At 44.8% G+C, this 13,342-nt stretch overlaps 1 protein-coding gene across 1 annotated transcript in view; it reads right to left on the bottom strand.

The window, feature by feature from the left end:
- Positions 1–13,342, bottom strand: part of NEB (nebulin) — a 163,301-nt gene that overhangs the window by 12,516 nt on the left and 137,443 nt on the right. The window contains exons 130-134 of the mRNA XM_054177633.1: positions 11,870–11,962; positions 9,224–9,316; positions 8,233–8,325; positions 971–1,063; positions 266–358 (exon numbers count right to left, since the gene is read on the bottom strand). Coding sequence (XP_054033608.1) covers positions 266–358; positions 971–1,063; positions 8,233–8,325; positions 9,224–9,316; positions 11,870–11,962 — 465 coding nt within the window. The remainder of the gene's footprint in view (positions 1–265; positions 359–970; positions 1,064–8,232; positions 8,326–9,223; positions 9,317–11,869; positions 11,963–13,342) is intronic.

Below are 13,342 nucleotides of genomic sequence, written 5' to 3'. Positions count from 1 at the left end.
AGAAGATGGAGTGGAGTTTGGTTAAGTGTTTGTGGGATTAGAGCAGAGCAGGGAAATCACCCTTCAACACCTCTTAACAGGTTAAAGCCACCGCTGCAGCAGGTGAGGAGTCACCACGTCCAGCCCTAGCTCCACAGCAGAATTATTTGGGGTTACAACATCCCTTTATTACAAAGCTGTTAAAGTAGAGTTTAAAAGGGAGCTCTTTTTCAAAACACAGAGTTAAGCAGGGAGCTTTGGGGGGCTTTTTGTCGTGGCAAAGTACCGAGCTACAGATCTCTTGATTGCGTTTGACCCTCTCCATCTCTGGGGTGACAGGGGTGGGGGTCCCAGTCCCCACGCTCTCCTTGTACAACACCTGTGCAGCAACAGGAAGCAGCCAAAAAAACAGAACAAAAGCAACAAAAGAGAGTCACAAACTCGGTAGGAACTGCATCCAACGTGAAGTGTCAGAGACGATGGAGCTCACTCTGCCCTAACCTGCCCTAGCAGCTAGCCCTGGAAGAGCAAGGAGGATGCGATTCGCACCCACGAGGGTCTGAAGGCAAAGAGGTTTAATGCTTTATCACAGCAGGTGCCACAAAGCCAACCCAGGTCCATTGTCATGGTGGAGGAGAGCTTTTGGATTACCACTGGAGCCTGCTAGAAAAGTCAGACCCTCCCTCTTTTACCATAAACCAGTAGAACAGGGATCAGGCTGGGTTTGAAAAAGGGAAACAGCAGGCAGAAAAGGAAGAGGAAGCTGGAAGAGGGAACAAAAGGGTTAAAAGAGTATTTAGGATTGTGTAAATGATGTCAAACAGGAAGAGTGGTTAGGCCAGGAAGACTGGAAAATTGAGTGAAGGAGGAGGGATGTTTGTATAAGTCGATTACATGGAAGGAAGGAGTGGGGTTGCCCATTCTGAACACAGGTTAACAAGTGCTGTTTGAGTGGAGTTAAAGGGAACACTGCTTGTCCTCCACACAATACCGAGCTAAGCTGCTCCTGATTGCGTTTGACTCGCTCAACCTCAGGAGTGACAGGTACAGGGGTGCCTGTCCCCAGATCCTCCTTGTACAACACCTGTGGGGTGACACAGCCACGTTACAAGAAGACAAAAGGCACAAGAACACAACAGCAGGTGAGAAAACAGACTGAGTGGTTTATCAGAGGCGCCCTGAGCCTAAGCTTGGAAGAGAAGGGAGAGCTGAAAATGCTCCTCAGGACTGCCCAGCTGAACACCAACACCGCAGTGCCTTTTGGCAGCGAGCTGCAACCAACAGTGTGCTTCTGTCTGCTTCTCGGGAGCTAGAGAGGAAAAACCTGTGCAACAGATCATGAAACACCACCTCGAGGCACCCAGCATCAAACACAACACAAAAGGAACAAAGGAATCAGCTGTGTTGCCTTTGGCCACCCCATAAACATCAGTGTTAATTCGAGGGCATTGCCACAGGCTTCTGTCAGGCACTCCAGAGTTTAGTTCTCACCTTTTAAGTAGAATCAAAGGGGGAAAAAAAACAACCCCACCACACAACACAAAACCAAGGCTTGTTGCCATAAGGAAAGGGAAACAGGGTGGGTTTAGGAGAAGAAAAAACAACATCAAAAGATAATCAGGCTCAAAAGGAAAGTGGAATTAAAAGTTGTTAAGAGGGTGTAATAAAAATGTAGAAAGGGGAACAAGAATGATGCAAGGACCAAAAATGAGGCAAGCAACAATTATGGAAGGGGGGGGAAAAAAGACAACCAAACCTCAAAGGGATTACAATTCTTGTGTAAGTTGATTACAGGGGAGCAAGAATGGGGGGTGGGGGTGTGTGTGTGTGCATGGGTGTTAGAAGCATTTTAAAAGAGATCAAACCAGGGAGCTTTCTGCTCTCCAAAGGAAAAGATACCGAGCTAATCTGTTCTTGATTGCGTTTGGCTCTTTCAATCTCAGGAGTGACAGGGGTTGGGGTGCCTGTCCCCACATCCTCTTTGTACAACACCTGTGGGGGTGACATGGCTGTGTTAAAAGGAGGGGAAAAGACAAGCACACAACAGCAGCACTCTGCTGAGAGAACATGGAGGAGCGTGAGGTGGTTTGCTGAGACGCCCGGAATGAAACCCTGGGAGATTCAAATATCCACGCAAGTAAAAGACGAGTTTGAGACTCTGAGGATATCAACCACAGGCAGAGCAGTGTGGCTCTGACCAGGATGCCTTCCTGACTTGCTGAAGTGCTTCTCAAGGTGGGTATTTAAAACTGGTATTTAGGAAAGGGAAGTCTTCTGTAAACATTAACAAATTACACCATGGTCTTCTCACCAGCAGCAAGGTAAACTCTTCCTGACCACACCTGAGTCATTGCAGGATCAGGCTCCCTCTGCACCTTCCTTAAAGTTTTCCTGTATGCACACACCTCACCAAGCCATAGATTCATGGAATCTCTTGGTTGGAAGGGACCTTAAAGTTCCAGCCCCACTGTCATGGGCAGAGACACTTTCCACTAGCCCAAGTTGCTCAAGCCACATCCAACCTGGTCTTGAACGCCTCCATGGAGGGGGCATCCACAACCTCCCTGGGCAACCCTGTTCCAGTGTCTCACCACCCTCACTGGAAAGATTTCTTCCTAATCTCCCCTCTAAATCTGCCCTCCTCAAGCTTCAACCCATTCCCTCTCATCCTATCACTACAAGCTCTGGAAGAAGTCCTTTCCCATCTTTCTTGTAGGCCCTCTTCCCTGAGTCATCCATCCCCTGAGTAAAACACTACCAAAACTAGTGCTAGGGGAAATGATTTTAAGCTGAGTGAGAGTAGGTTTAGACTGGATCTTAGGATGAATTTCTTCAGTATGAGGGTGGTGAGACTCTGGAATGGGGTGTGGATGCCCCCTTCCTAGAGGTGTTCAAGGCCAGGTTGGATGAGGCCTTGAGCAACCAAGTGTGGTTGCAAGGAATCCCTGCCCATGGCAGCGAGGTTGGAGTAGATGATCTCTTAAGGTCCCTTCCAACCTAAGCCATGGTATGAAAAGTTTCTCCCCCAAGAGCCCAGCTGGCTGGTTTCAGGAAGGACACAGTGACACAATCATACTGAAGACCTGAGTGTGAAAATGGTCCCTGAGACATTATGAGCAGTGCTCTCCAACTGTTCCCTCACCGTCTTCATGCTACTGAATTTTTTATCCTGCAACCCTGTGCTACCAACCAACACACCCAGAGCAGTTTCAGACCACTGTTTCTGTGCAACAACATAAAGAGTTCCTAGAGGAAGAAAGCATCAAATACAGCACCAAAAAAACAATGGAAGCAAAGAACTCAATTCTGTTCTGTTCACCCATCCCAGAAACATCACAGCAGGTCACACCGGCACGGATCACAGCGCTGTTTACACCAAGGTCGTTTCCACAGGCTGGGATCAGGCAACAAAAGTTAAACTTGTATGTGGTAAAATCAGGGGATTAAAAAACCCCACAACAACCAAGGATTATCAAAAGGGGGGGAAAAAAATCAGCTATTAATGGAGGAGAAATAAATATGGTCAGAGTCACGAGAAAGATGGAAACACAGAAGCTAGAACTCATCATTAGTAGGATGATGGAAACCAAAGTAAGCAACAGTTATGGGGCTGGGGGAGGGGGGGAAGGGAACACACATTGGGAAGAGGATGTTCTCTTTTTTGCTGCAAATTGATTACAGGCAAATCCAGGAGCATTTGGTTCATGTTAAAATTGATTTTGAGAGGGATTGAAAGGGGAAATTGCTGCTTTGGGAAGGGACAAAAGAAACCCCAAAGGTACCGAGCTAAAGATCTCTTGATTGCGTTTGACTCGTTCGATCTCAGGAGTGACAGGAGTTGGGGTGCCTGTCCCCAGATCCTCTTTGTACAACACCTATGTGGGAGTTCAGAAACAGGTAAGAGGGAAAAGAAAAAGAAAGAAAGAAAAGAAAGAAAAAAGGAATGAAAGGAGAAAAAAAAAGGGTAACATGGGAGTTCAAAACCAGTTCAGGACGAAAAGAACCAACCCCAAAACACCTACATGGTAACATAGGAGTTTAAAACCAGGTAAGAACAAGAAGAAGTGGGGGCTTAAAGCCAGTTAAGACCAAAAGGAAGTGGTAACATAGGAGTTTAAAACCAGTTAAGAACAAAAAGAAATGGCAGCATGGGGGCTTAAAGCCAGTTAAGACCAAAAGGAAGTGGTAACATAGGAGTTTAAAACCAGTTAAGAACAAAAAGAAATGGCAGCATGGGGGCTTAAAGCCAGTTAAGAACAAAAGGAAGTGGTAACATAGGAGTTTAAAACCAGTTAAGAACAAAAAGAAGTGGGGGCTTAAAGCCAGTTAAGAACAAAAGGAAGTGGTAACATAGGAGTTTAAAACCAGTTAAGAACAAAAAGAAAAGAAATCTACATGGTAACATAGGAGTTTAAAACCAGTTAAGAACAAAAAGAAATGGCAGCATGGGGGCTTAAAACCGGTTGAGAAGTAAAAGAAATGGCAATAGGAGTTTAAAACCAGGTAAGAACAAAAAGCAAAGAAAGCTGTATTCTAATATAGGAGTTTAAAACCAGCTAGGGACAAAAAGAAATGGTAACATAGGAGTTTAAAACCAGTTAAGAACAGAAAGAAATCTACCTGGTACTGTGAGCTTAAAATCAGTTAAGAAAATGAAATGGTAACATAGGGGTTTAAAACCAGTTAAGAACAAAAAGAAATGGTCACATGGGAGTTTAAAACCAGTTAAGAACAAAAAGAAATGGTCACATGGGAGTTTAAAACCAGTTAAGAACAAAAATGGGAGTTTAAAACCAGTTAAGAACAAAAAGCAATGGTAGCAATGGGGGTTTAAAATCAGTTAAGAACAAGAAGAAATCTACCCGGTTCTATGAGTTAAAACCAGTTAAGAAAACGAAATGGTAACACAGGAGTTAAGAGCTTACAAATCCCACTGGGTTTGCTGGTAACACACAGACTTCCCATGCCCCTTTAAACATGCCAGAAAGCAGGGAAAGCAAAATCCAAAAGGGAAGTGTAACCCAGTTAAGAATGGTGATGAATGGAGGGAAGTCTCCTGCTCGCTAGAAACACTTCTTGGATGTGCTTCAACAGACTAATCGAGCATGAGAGGCATCAAATTAAGCCAATCAAACCCCCTCCAGTGCTTTATAAAACAGCAAAATACCTTAACTTCATCAAAATATCTTAAACACACCTCCCCCCCACCCCCACCCCCCAAAAAAGGGGGGTTAAATATGAAAGGGCACAAAGGATCAAGTGTTAGGCTGAAAGAAAAAGCTCGTGGGAGAAATCAATCTGTGAAAACACACTCATGGATGACCACCAAAAGTTTTAACAGCAGAAAGGGGCAGGTTTCTAGGTTGATGAGTTAATTACAGAAGATAATTTGCAGGTGTTAAACAGTCACAGGGAAGTCCTTAAAGGGTTATTTCTGAAGTGACCAAAAAGAATACCGAGCTAAAGTTCTCTTGGTTGCGTTTGACCCTCTCCATCTCAGGAGTGACAGGCACCGGGGTGCCAATGCCCAGCCCCTCTTTGTACACCACCTGTGTGCCAGCAGGGAAGTGTTGAGACAAAACAAAAAGGGAAGGAATGGAATGGAAAGAGGAGGGCAGGAAGGAGAGAGAGAGAGACACACACAGACAGGACAAGTGATTGAACACCACAGTGAAAGGTCAGAGTATGACAAACAGATTTGTCAGCTTTGTTCTAAGGCTAGCAAGAAATAAAGTGAATCATAGAATTGTCAGGGTTGGAAGGGACCTCAAGGCTCAGCCAGTTCCAACCCCCCCTGCCATGGGCAGGGACACCTCACACTACAGCAGGTTGCTCACAGCCACATCCAGCCTGGCTGCAAACACCTGGGACCTGCAAAGGTCACCTAGTCCAACTCCCTCTGAAAATCATCAGCTAATATTCCTAGGAGGTTTGCTGTCACCTCTCCTGGGTGCACACAAATCATGGCAGAAGACCTTGCCCCTCCCTGGAGGTGTTCAAGGCCAGGCTGGATGAGGCCTTGAGCAACCTGGGCTAGCAGGAGGTGTCCCTACCCATGGCAGGGAGATTGGAGTAGATGATCCCTATGGTCCCTTCCAACCTCAGCCATGCTCTGGTTCTGTGATTCATTCAGTGTTTGGTGCAAGGCACAGCTTGAGCCAAACCACCTGGCAGAGAGGTTGGAGTAGATGACCTCCTCTAAGGTCCCTTCCAACCTAAGCCCTCCTATGATGATTGCAGCAGTGTTTGGCAAAGCATAGCTTGGGCCAAATCACCTGCAAGCTCCTTGCAAGGGTTTCCTATTTGTTTCAAACTGGCTGGAGCACCTCTGCTAGGAGAACAGGCTGAGGGAGCTGGGGTTGTTCAGCCTGGAGAAGACTCTGGGGGGACCTTAGAGCTGCCTTCCAACACCTGAAGGGATCCTGCAGGAAGGCTGCAGAGGGACTTTGCATAAGGGTGTCTAGAGACAGGACAAGGGGGAATGGTTTGAAGCTGAGGGAGAGCAGCTTGAGTGGATTTTAGGAAGAAGTTCTTCAGTGAGACTCTGGCCTCAGCTGCCCATGGAGGTCATGGATGCCTCCTCCCTGGGGATGTTCAAGGCTAGGTTGGATGAGGCTTTGAGCAGCAGAGTCTAGTTGAGAGGTGTCCCTGCCCATGGCAGGGAGGTTTGAGTAGATGACCTCTAAGGTCCCTTCCAGCCTAAGCTGTTCTATGATTCTTTCTGTTTCCTCACACCAGCAGATTATTTACCTCTTAACATTCCAATCAGGCTCCCCAGCAGAAGAGAGCTGTGGTGAGCCCAGAAACAATTAAATGGAGCTAAACATTTAACAGCCTTTCTGAACTATGCCATTACTCTCAAGCCAGGACTGAATTTCCTCTCTGATGTGTCTGAATTGGGTCAGATTGAGCCAAAACTAGTCCTGAGCTGCTCTAATTAAAGCAGAAATAGAGGACAAATGCATCCCATCGTGGCTGTTTGACTGGAATGTTTAGAAACAATGACCAGAATGAGTAGAAACAATCCTGACACAAATTCATTACTCATTTTTTTCTGAAATCTGCAATTTTCATCCTGTTTTCAGAGTGAAATGATGCAGAGATGTCCCCCCACCAAGACCTGTAGTGCATCAGAAAGCACCCAGCCCAGCAGGAGCAGGAGAAGAGGCAGCACAGGCTCGCTGTGTTAGGGCTCACAGTGTTAGAGCTCGCTCTGCTTCAGCAAGCATTAAAGAGTTTATTTCTCATTTGCAGTGCAACCACTGTGGTGAGTCTGAAGGCTGCTGGAAGGATCCACTTTGTTACTGAGGAGGAAAGTCACATCACCCAGACACTGTTACTATGGGAAGGGAAAAAACAGAGGTGCTGCTTGACTGCTTGAAGGGAATTGTGGTTAAAATCTCACGGCTGGGAATATTTCACCACCGCTAAGTTAGACCAAGTGAAAAATGAAGCTATAGGGATACTGAGAGGCTTACAGAAAGGGTTGTTCAAAGCTCAACAGAGAAGTGGAAGGAAAATGTAACATGGGAGGAGTTAAAGGGATGGGGTTTGCATTTGAAGCAGTAGGGGCTGGCTTATTTGGCTGTACCGAGCTAATGTTCTCTTGATTACGTTTGACTCTCTCCATCTCTGGAGTGATCGGTGTTGGGGTGCCAGTCCCCAGGCCCTCTTTGTATAGCACCTGTGAGGTACAAGAAAGTTTCCACCAAAAAAACCCCTAAAACACAACCAAAAGGAACCCCAACCCCACCCCCTTAAAAAAACACCACCACCAAAACCCCAACCAACCACTCAACGCAGGCAGAACCCACGAAACCTGAGCACTTTGTGCCCGTTCAGACCATGAAATCTGACCCCTTGGAGAGTTACCTTTAGTTAGGAACACTTTCTGTAATTAATTTCACACTCATTCTAGAGGCAAAGATTAAAAGAGGAGGTTGAAGGCTGGTTATTTTGTAAATACTGGCACTGCAGGTACCAGAGGATCAAGGTAAAACAAAGATGGGGAGAAACACCACCTGAATGTCACAGCTTACTTCTGGGTTTGGTTCTTAAACGCTTGTAAAGCCAGGAACCACCCAAAGGGTAAAAACAAAGGAGGTTAAAAGCACCCACAGGTGGAAGATAAATGAGTTAAAATATTGCCAGGGAAAAGGCAGAAGGAAGATTTTCTTCAAAGCAATGAAGAAAACCATCTGTTAGGATGTTAGGCAGAACTGAGTTGTTGCAATGGGTTTCAGGTTTCAGTACCGAGCTAATGTGTTCTTGATTGCGTCTGACTCGCTCTATTTCTGGAGTGACAGGTGTGGGGGTACCTGTCCCCACGTCCTCTTTGTACAACACCTGCAGAACACAAGCCCCCAGCAAGGTGAGATGATCATTGCCCTTCCTCAACGGCCACAGTAGGTCTGGAGAGATCACTTCCCTGCCTCACGGGTAAATTTCAGCTGGGATTATCTGCGAACCAGGAGTTCTGCTCATGGTGTAACCTTTAGAAGTCAGCTCAAAGTGCTTTCTGCCTGTGCTGAAGGCACTTCAATGTGCTGGAGGCAGTGGGGTACTCATTAGAGGAGGGCAAGCTTAAATATTCTGCTGCCCTGGCATGAGAGGGAGGTTCTGCTTTCATCTTCAGGGAATTCAACAGCATCACTTTTGGGGCAGCCAGTGTTTCTGGAGGGGTGGTTTTTTTGGTGTTAACAAAGGGCTGAACCTTTTACAGATAGGTTTAAGACAAAACCCAGTTGGTTGTGGGCTCTATTTAATTTTGATCTCTGACTGTTTGTTCCATTTTACTTAATTTTAGGTCTCTAGCAAGGAAAATAGCTGAGCTTTAGCTCCCATTTCATGAGGTTGGGCTTAACTTCTGTGTGATTTAAAGAATGCAGGGAAGGAATTGCATAGGAGATGCCTGGATTGGTTTGAAACCTAAAGGATGTAGAAATACATTACAAATACAGCTCTGATGCAATACAACAAGATAAATAAAAATCACAGTGCAAGAATGCAAAAAAAAAATAGCAAAATCAAGCAATAAAAGGAAGGAGGGAAAAAATAAGTAGAAGGGGTGGGAAAAACAAAGACTCGTTTGAAAGAAGCAACTCAGTTGTGAAGGAGTGAGCTGTGAAATGCAATAGTGCCATAAACAGCTCAAAAGGAAACAGTGCTTGTGAAATGAGGACCCTAAGATACTCATGAGAAGGTGCCATGAGTATGGAGGGGGAGAGAAAATAGTGGTCATTACCGAGCTGATGTGCTTCTGGGTCTCCTTGACACGCTTCACTTCTGGGAGGTCAGGAATGGGAGTTCCTTTCCCAATGCTCTCCTTGTACTTAATCTGCAAAAGCACAGACATTAGGAAGAAGTCAATGGCTTGAGCTCAGCTGAGGCAGGTGTGAGCAACCAGGTACAGGAATAAAGAAACAAAGATCCTTCACACACTCCTTCAGACTGATTCTAGTCAAAGGAAATCCTCAAGTTCACTTTCTCTGAGAGTTATGTGATAGATAACTCTTCCACACTTCTACAGAGCACTACCAAGAACTCATCTTAAAGTGGGTGTCAGGGACTGATAGGACTAGGGGGAGTGGAACAAAACCTAGCAATGGGTAGATTGAGATTGGCTGTGAGGAAGAAGTTGTTCCCCAGGAGGGTGGTGAGACACTGGCACAGGTTGCCCAGGGAGGTGGTGGAAGCCTCATGCCTGGAGGTGTTTGCAGCCAGGCTGGATGTGGCTGTGAGCAGCCTGCTGTAGTGTGAGGTGTCCCTGCCCATGGCAGGAGGGTTGGAACTGGCTGATCCTTGAAGTCCCTTCCAACCCTGACAATTCTGTGATTCTAAGGAAAAAAAAAAACAAATCAGGGTGGTTTTGAGCAAAACTTTTCACCTGAAGCTTAAAATTTGAGGATCTGCTGACTCCCAAGAGCTTACTTCCAGCAAGAGCAAACCCCTTGATTTAAAACTGAACCATTTCAAGTTTTCTTGTACTGAGTTGGAATAAATAAATAAATAAGGATATAAAAAAAATTGAAGTAATTTTTGGAAATCTTAGCCTAATGGCACTGGAATCACAGAGTCACCTTGATTCATTTGTGGCTAGGTAAAGAGCAATATTAGATGATCAGAGGGCTGGAGCACTTCTCCTGTGGAGATAGGCTGAGAGAGTTGGGGCTATTCAGTCTGGAGAATAGAAGGCTCTGAGGAGACCTAATTGTGGCCTTCCAGGATCTGAAGGGGGCTACAAGAACGCTGGGGAGGGACTTCTGAGGGTGTCAGGGAGGGATAGGACTGGGGGGAATGGAACAAAACTAGAAATGGGGAGATTGAGATTGGATGTGAGGAAGAAGTTGTTCCCCATGAGGGTGGTGAGAGCCTGGCACAGGTTGCCCAGGGAGGTGGTGGGAGCCATGGCAGGGGGGTTGGAACTGGTTGATCTTTAGAGCCCTTAATATCCTGTGCTCTTTGAGGTCACTTACAACCCTGGCAATTCTGTGATTCTGTGATGCTGATTTCTTGGAGATTGAAAATGTAGATCTCTCCTGGAGACTGAAAATGCAGAAGATCTCATTGGCTTCACCATGAGCAAAGAGCTCATCATCTTTACAAGCAGTCTGTTAGAAGTCAGACTCAGCTGGTGATGAGATGAACAGCACTTCCCTGAAAGGGTTTCCTAAAGCCAGGTATAAATACTTTTCAACTTGACACCATTTGCTCCTTCTACCCAGGAAAGGAGAGATTTGGATTTGTGCAAATCCACCAAAGGTGGGAGATGTCATACAGCATTTGAACAATTCCAGTGGCATTTGCATTTCTACTTCAGCATCACAACAACAAAAACAGCACCTCAGAGGAACATGTTTCACACTCTGTTAAACAAAAAGCTGAACTGCTGGTGACTTTTAGGACTAAAATGATGGCAGTATTCAAAAGAAGCATGAACAAGTATTTCCATCTCAAAAGGGATACATACAGTTATTCCAATTTTAGGGTGTTAGAGCTTTTTGGTAGGATAGAAAAGCTTTCTGAGATATGCTTTAGTAAGCCTTTGGACACTGTCTGCTTTGGCATTCTCCCAGACAAGGTAACAGAGCAAGGTTAGCCAAGTGCACAGTGAGACAGACTGAAACCCAGCTGAACAGTCAGGCCCAGACCATTGTGATCAGTGACACAAGGGCTGCTTGGAGGCAAGTCACAAGTAGTGTACCCACCCCAGGTCAATAATGGGGCCAATAGTGTTTAACATCCTCATTAGTGACCTGGATGGAGAGACAGAGCATACCCTCAGCTACTGGAAAGAGTGGCTGATAGACCCGAGGGTTGTGCTGCACAAAGAGAAACAAAGAGGGAGCCACTCTTAGCAGTGCTCAGTTGGCTGGACAAGAGGTGATGGACAACAAATCAAAACACAGAAGATGCAAATCTGAACACAGGAAAACACTCTTGAGCTGTGGACATGGCCAGACACTGGAGCAGGCTGCCCAGAGAGATTGTGGAGTCTTCATCCTTTGAGAGATCCAAAACTCAGCTGGATGTGGTCCTGGGCAAACTGCTCTAGCTGATTCTACTTGAAGAAGATGATCTCAAGAGGTTCCTTCCAATCTAAATGATTCCTTGATCATGTCCTGAATAAACTGTGTTTGAGATGGGGTTAAAGTGCTGGCAAGAGCTTTCATGTTTTAGAAATGGATTGTAAGTAATAAATTGCATGTGAATCATTAGAAAGGTTACTGTTTAAGTACAAGAAGAGGCAAAAAGGTTTAGGTTGGCTGGATTATTGCCAAACATCTGTTAGCAGCATGTAAAGAAAGAAGAGAAGGGGGCAGGAAAAAAACCCCCACTGTTTCATGTTGAATTAGCACTGGTAGAGTATTAAAAGTCAATTGTTTTGTACCGAGCTGATTGCATCCTGGGTTCGTTTAACTCTCTGCATCTCTGGGGTCTTTTCAATAGTAGTTCCAGGTCCAGCATCTTCTTTATATAGAATCTTAATATTTAGAATGAAGACAACAAGGTTAAGCATACAGAACACAACATTGTTCCTTCTAGAGAGCGAATACAGGCTCTGCACAGAGCAGTGATCTGCACAGAGCAGTGATCTGCACAGAGGATCATCTCCAGTCACTGCCTCGTTGCCTGTCTGAGTTCTGTCCATTTGTGCAAAACAGAGGCTGACCACTGGTAGTTGCAGGAGTAATTTGCAAGCAGAATATCAAAAGTGCTTGGTTTTATTTCTTACTTTTGTTCTCATTTGTTTAAATTATATTTATTATTATAATATTTATGTTTATTGTTTATCTTTATTATGATATTTATATTAGATATAATAGTCTGTATTAAATATATGATATATAATAGTAGATATTTATTAGTATTATATTTATAGTATTAGATTTATTACTATATTTGTGTCTATTACTATATTTCTTTCTTTCTAATGCTCCTCAACCTCATGGGTTGAGTTGACCCTGCTGCTGTCCTTTTGAAGTTGGCCTGACAGCAGCATGCTGCTGAATAGCAGCAGCAGATTCAACTCAACCCATGACAGTCGTGGAGGTGCTGGCCAGAAGGTTGGACTTGGTGGTCCTAGAGATCTTCTCCAACCTTAATGATTCTAAGCTTGTGTTTTACACAAATGGTTTCCACTCAGCTACTCTTTATGCTAATGCTGTTAGTGGCCAAATGATAGAGCAGACTTGAGGCACTTCATCCTAACAGACAGGAGGTGAAGCAGCTCAGGCAGACAATTCAATTTTCACTGGAAGACAACAGTTGCAACACAACAAGAAAACACCACTTGCATGGAAACAGGACAAAAATTAAATACCAGGAATAGCAATTTAAGGACAGGGTTGGTTGTTTTAAACTACATTCCAGCTATGTATATGTGAGAGAGTGCAATCAGGGCACTCCACCAAGAAAAAGACACCCCAGCAGATAAAAAGGGGTAGCAAAACCCAGCAGAGAAAAAAGGGGTAACAAATACCAGCAGATTAAAAAAGAGAGTAGCAAAAACCAGCTGATATGAAAAGGGGTGGCAAAAAAACCCCAACCAACAGGTAAAAAGGGATAGCAAAAACCATCATATATAAAAAGGGGTAACAAAAATCAGCAGGTAAAAAGGGGCAGAAAAACCCAGCAGAGAAAAACAGGGTAAACAAAAAGCATCAGGGAAAAAGGGGTAGAAAAAAACCCAGCAGGTAAAAAGGGGCAGCAAAAACCATCATATATAAAAAGGGGCAGCAAAAACCAGCAGGGAAAAAGGGGTAGCAAAAACCAGCAGATAAAAAAAGGGGTAGCAAAAACCAGCAGATAAAAAAGGGGGTAGCAAAATCCATCATATATAAAAAGGGGCAGCAAAAACCAG

The sequence above is a fragment of the Dryobates pubescens genome, chromosome 2 (assembly GCF_014839835.1).
Source record: "Dryobates pubescens isolate bDryPub1 chromosome 2, bDryPub1.pri, whole genome shotgun sequence".
Classification (NCBI taxonomy): Eukaryota; Metazoa; Chordata; class Aves; order Piciformes; family Picidae; genus Dryobates; species Dryobates pubescens.
This window is presented reverse-complemented; position numbering and strand designations above follow the sequence as displayed.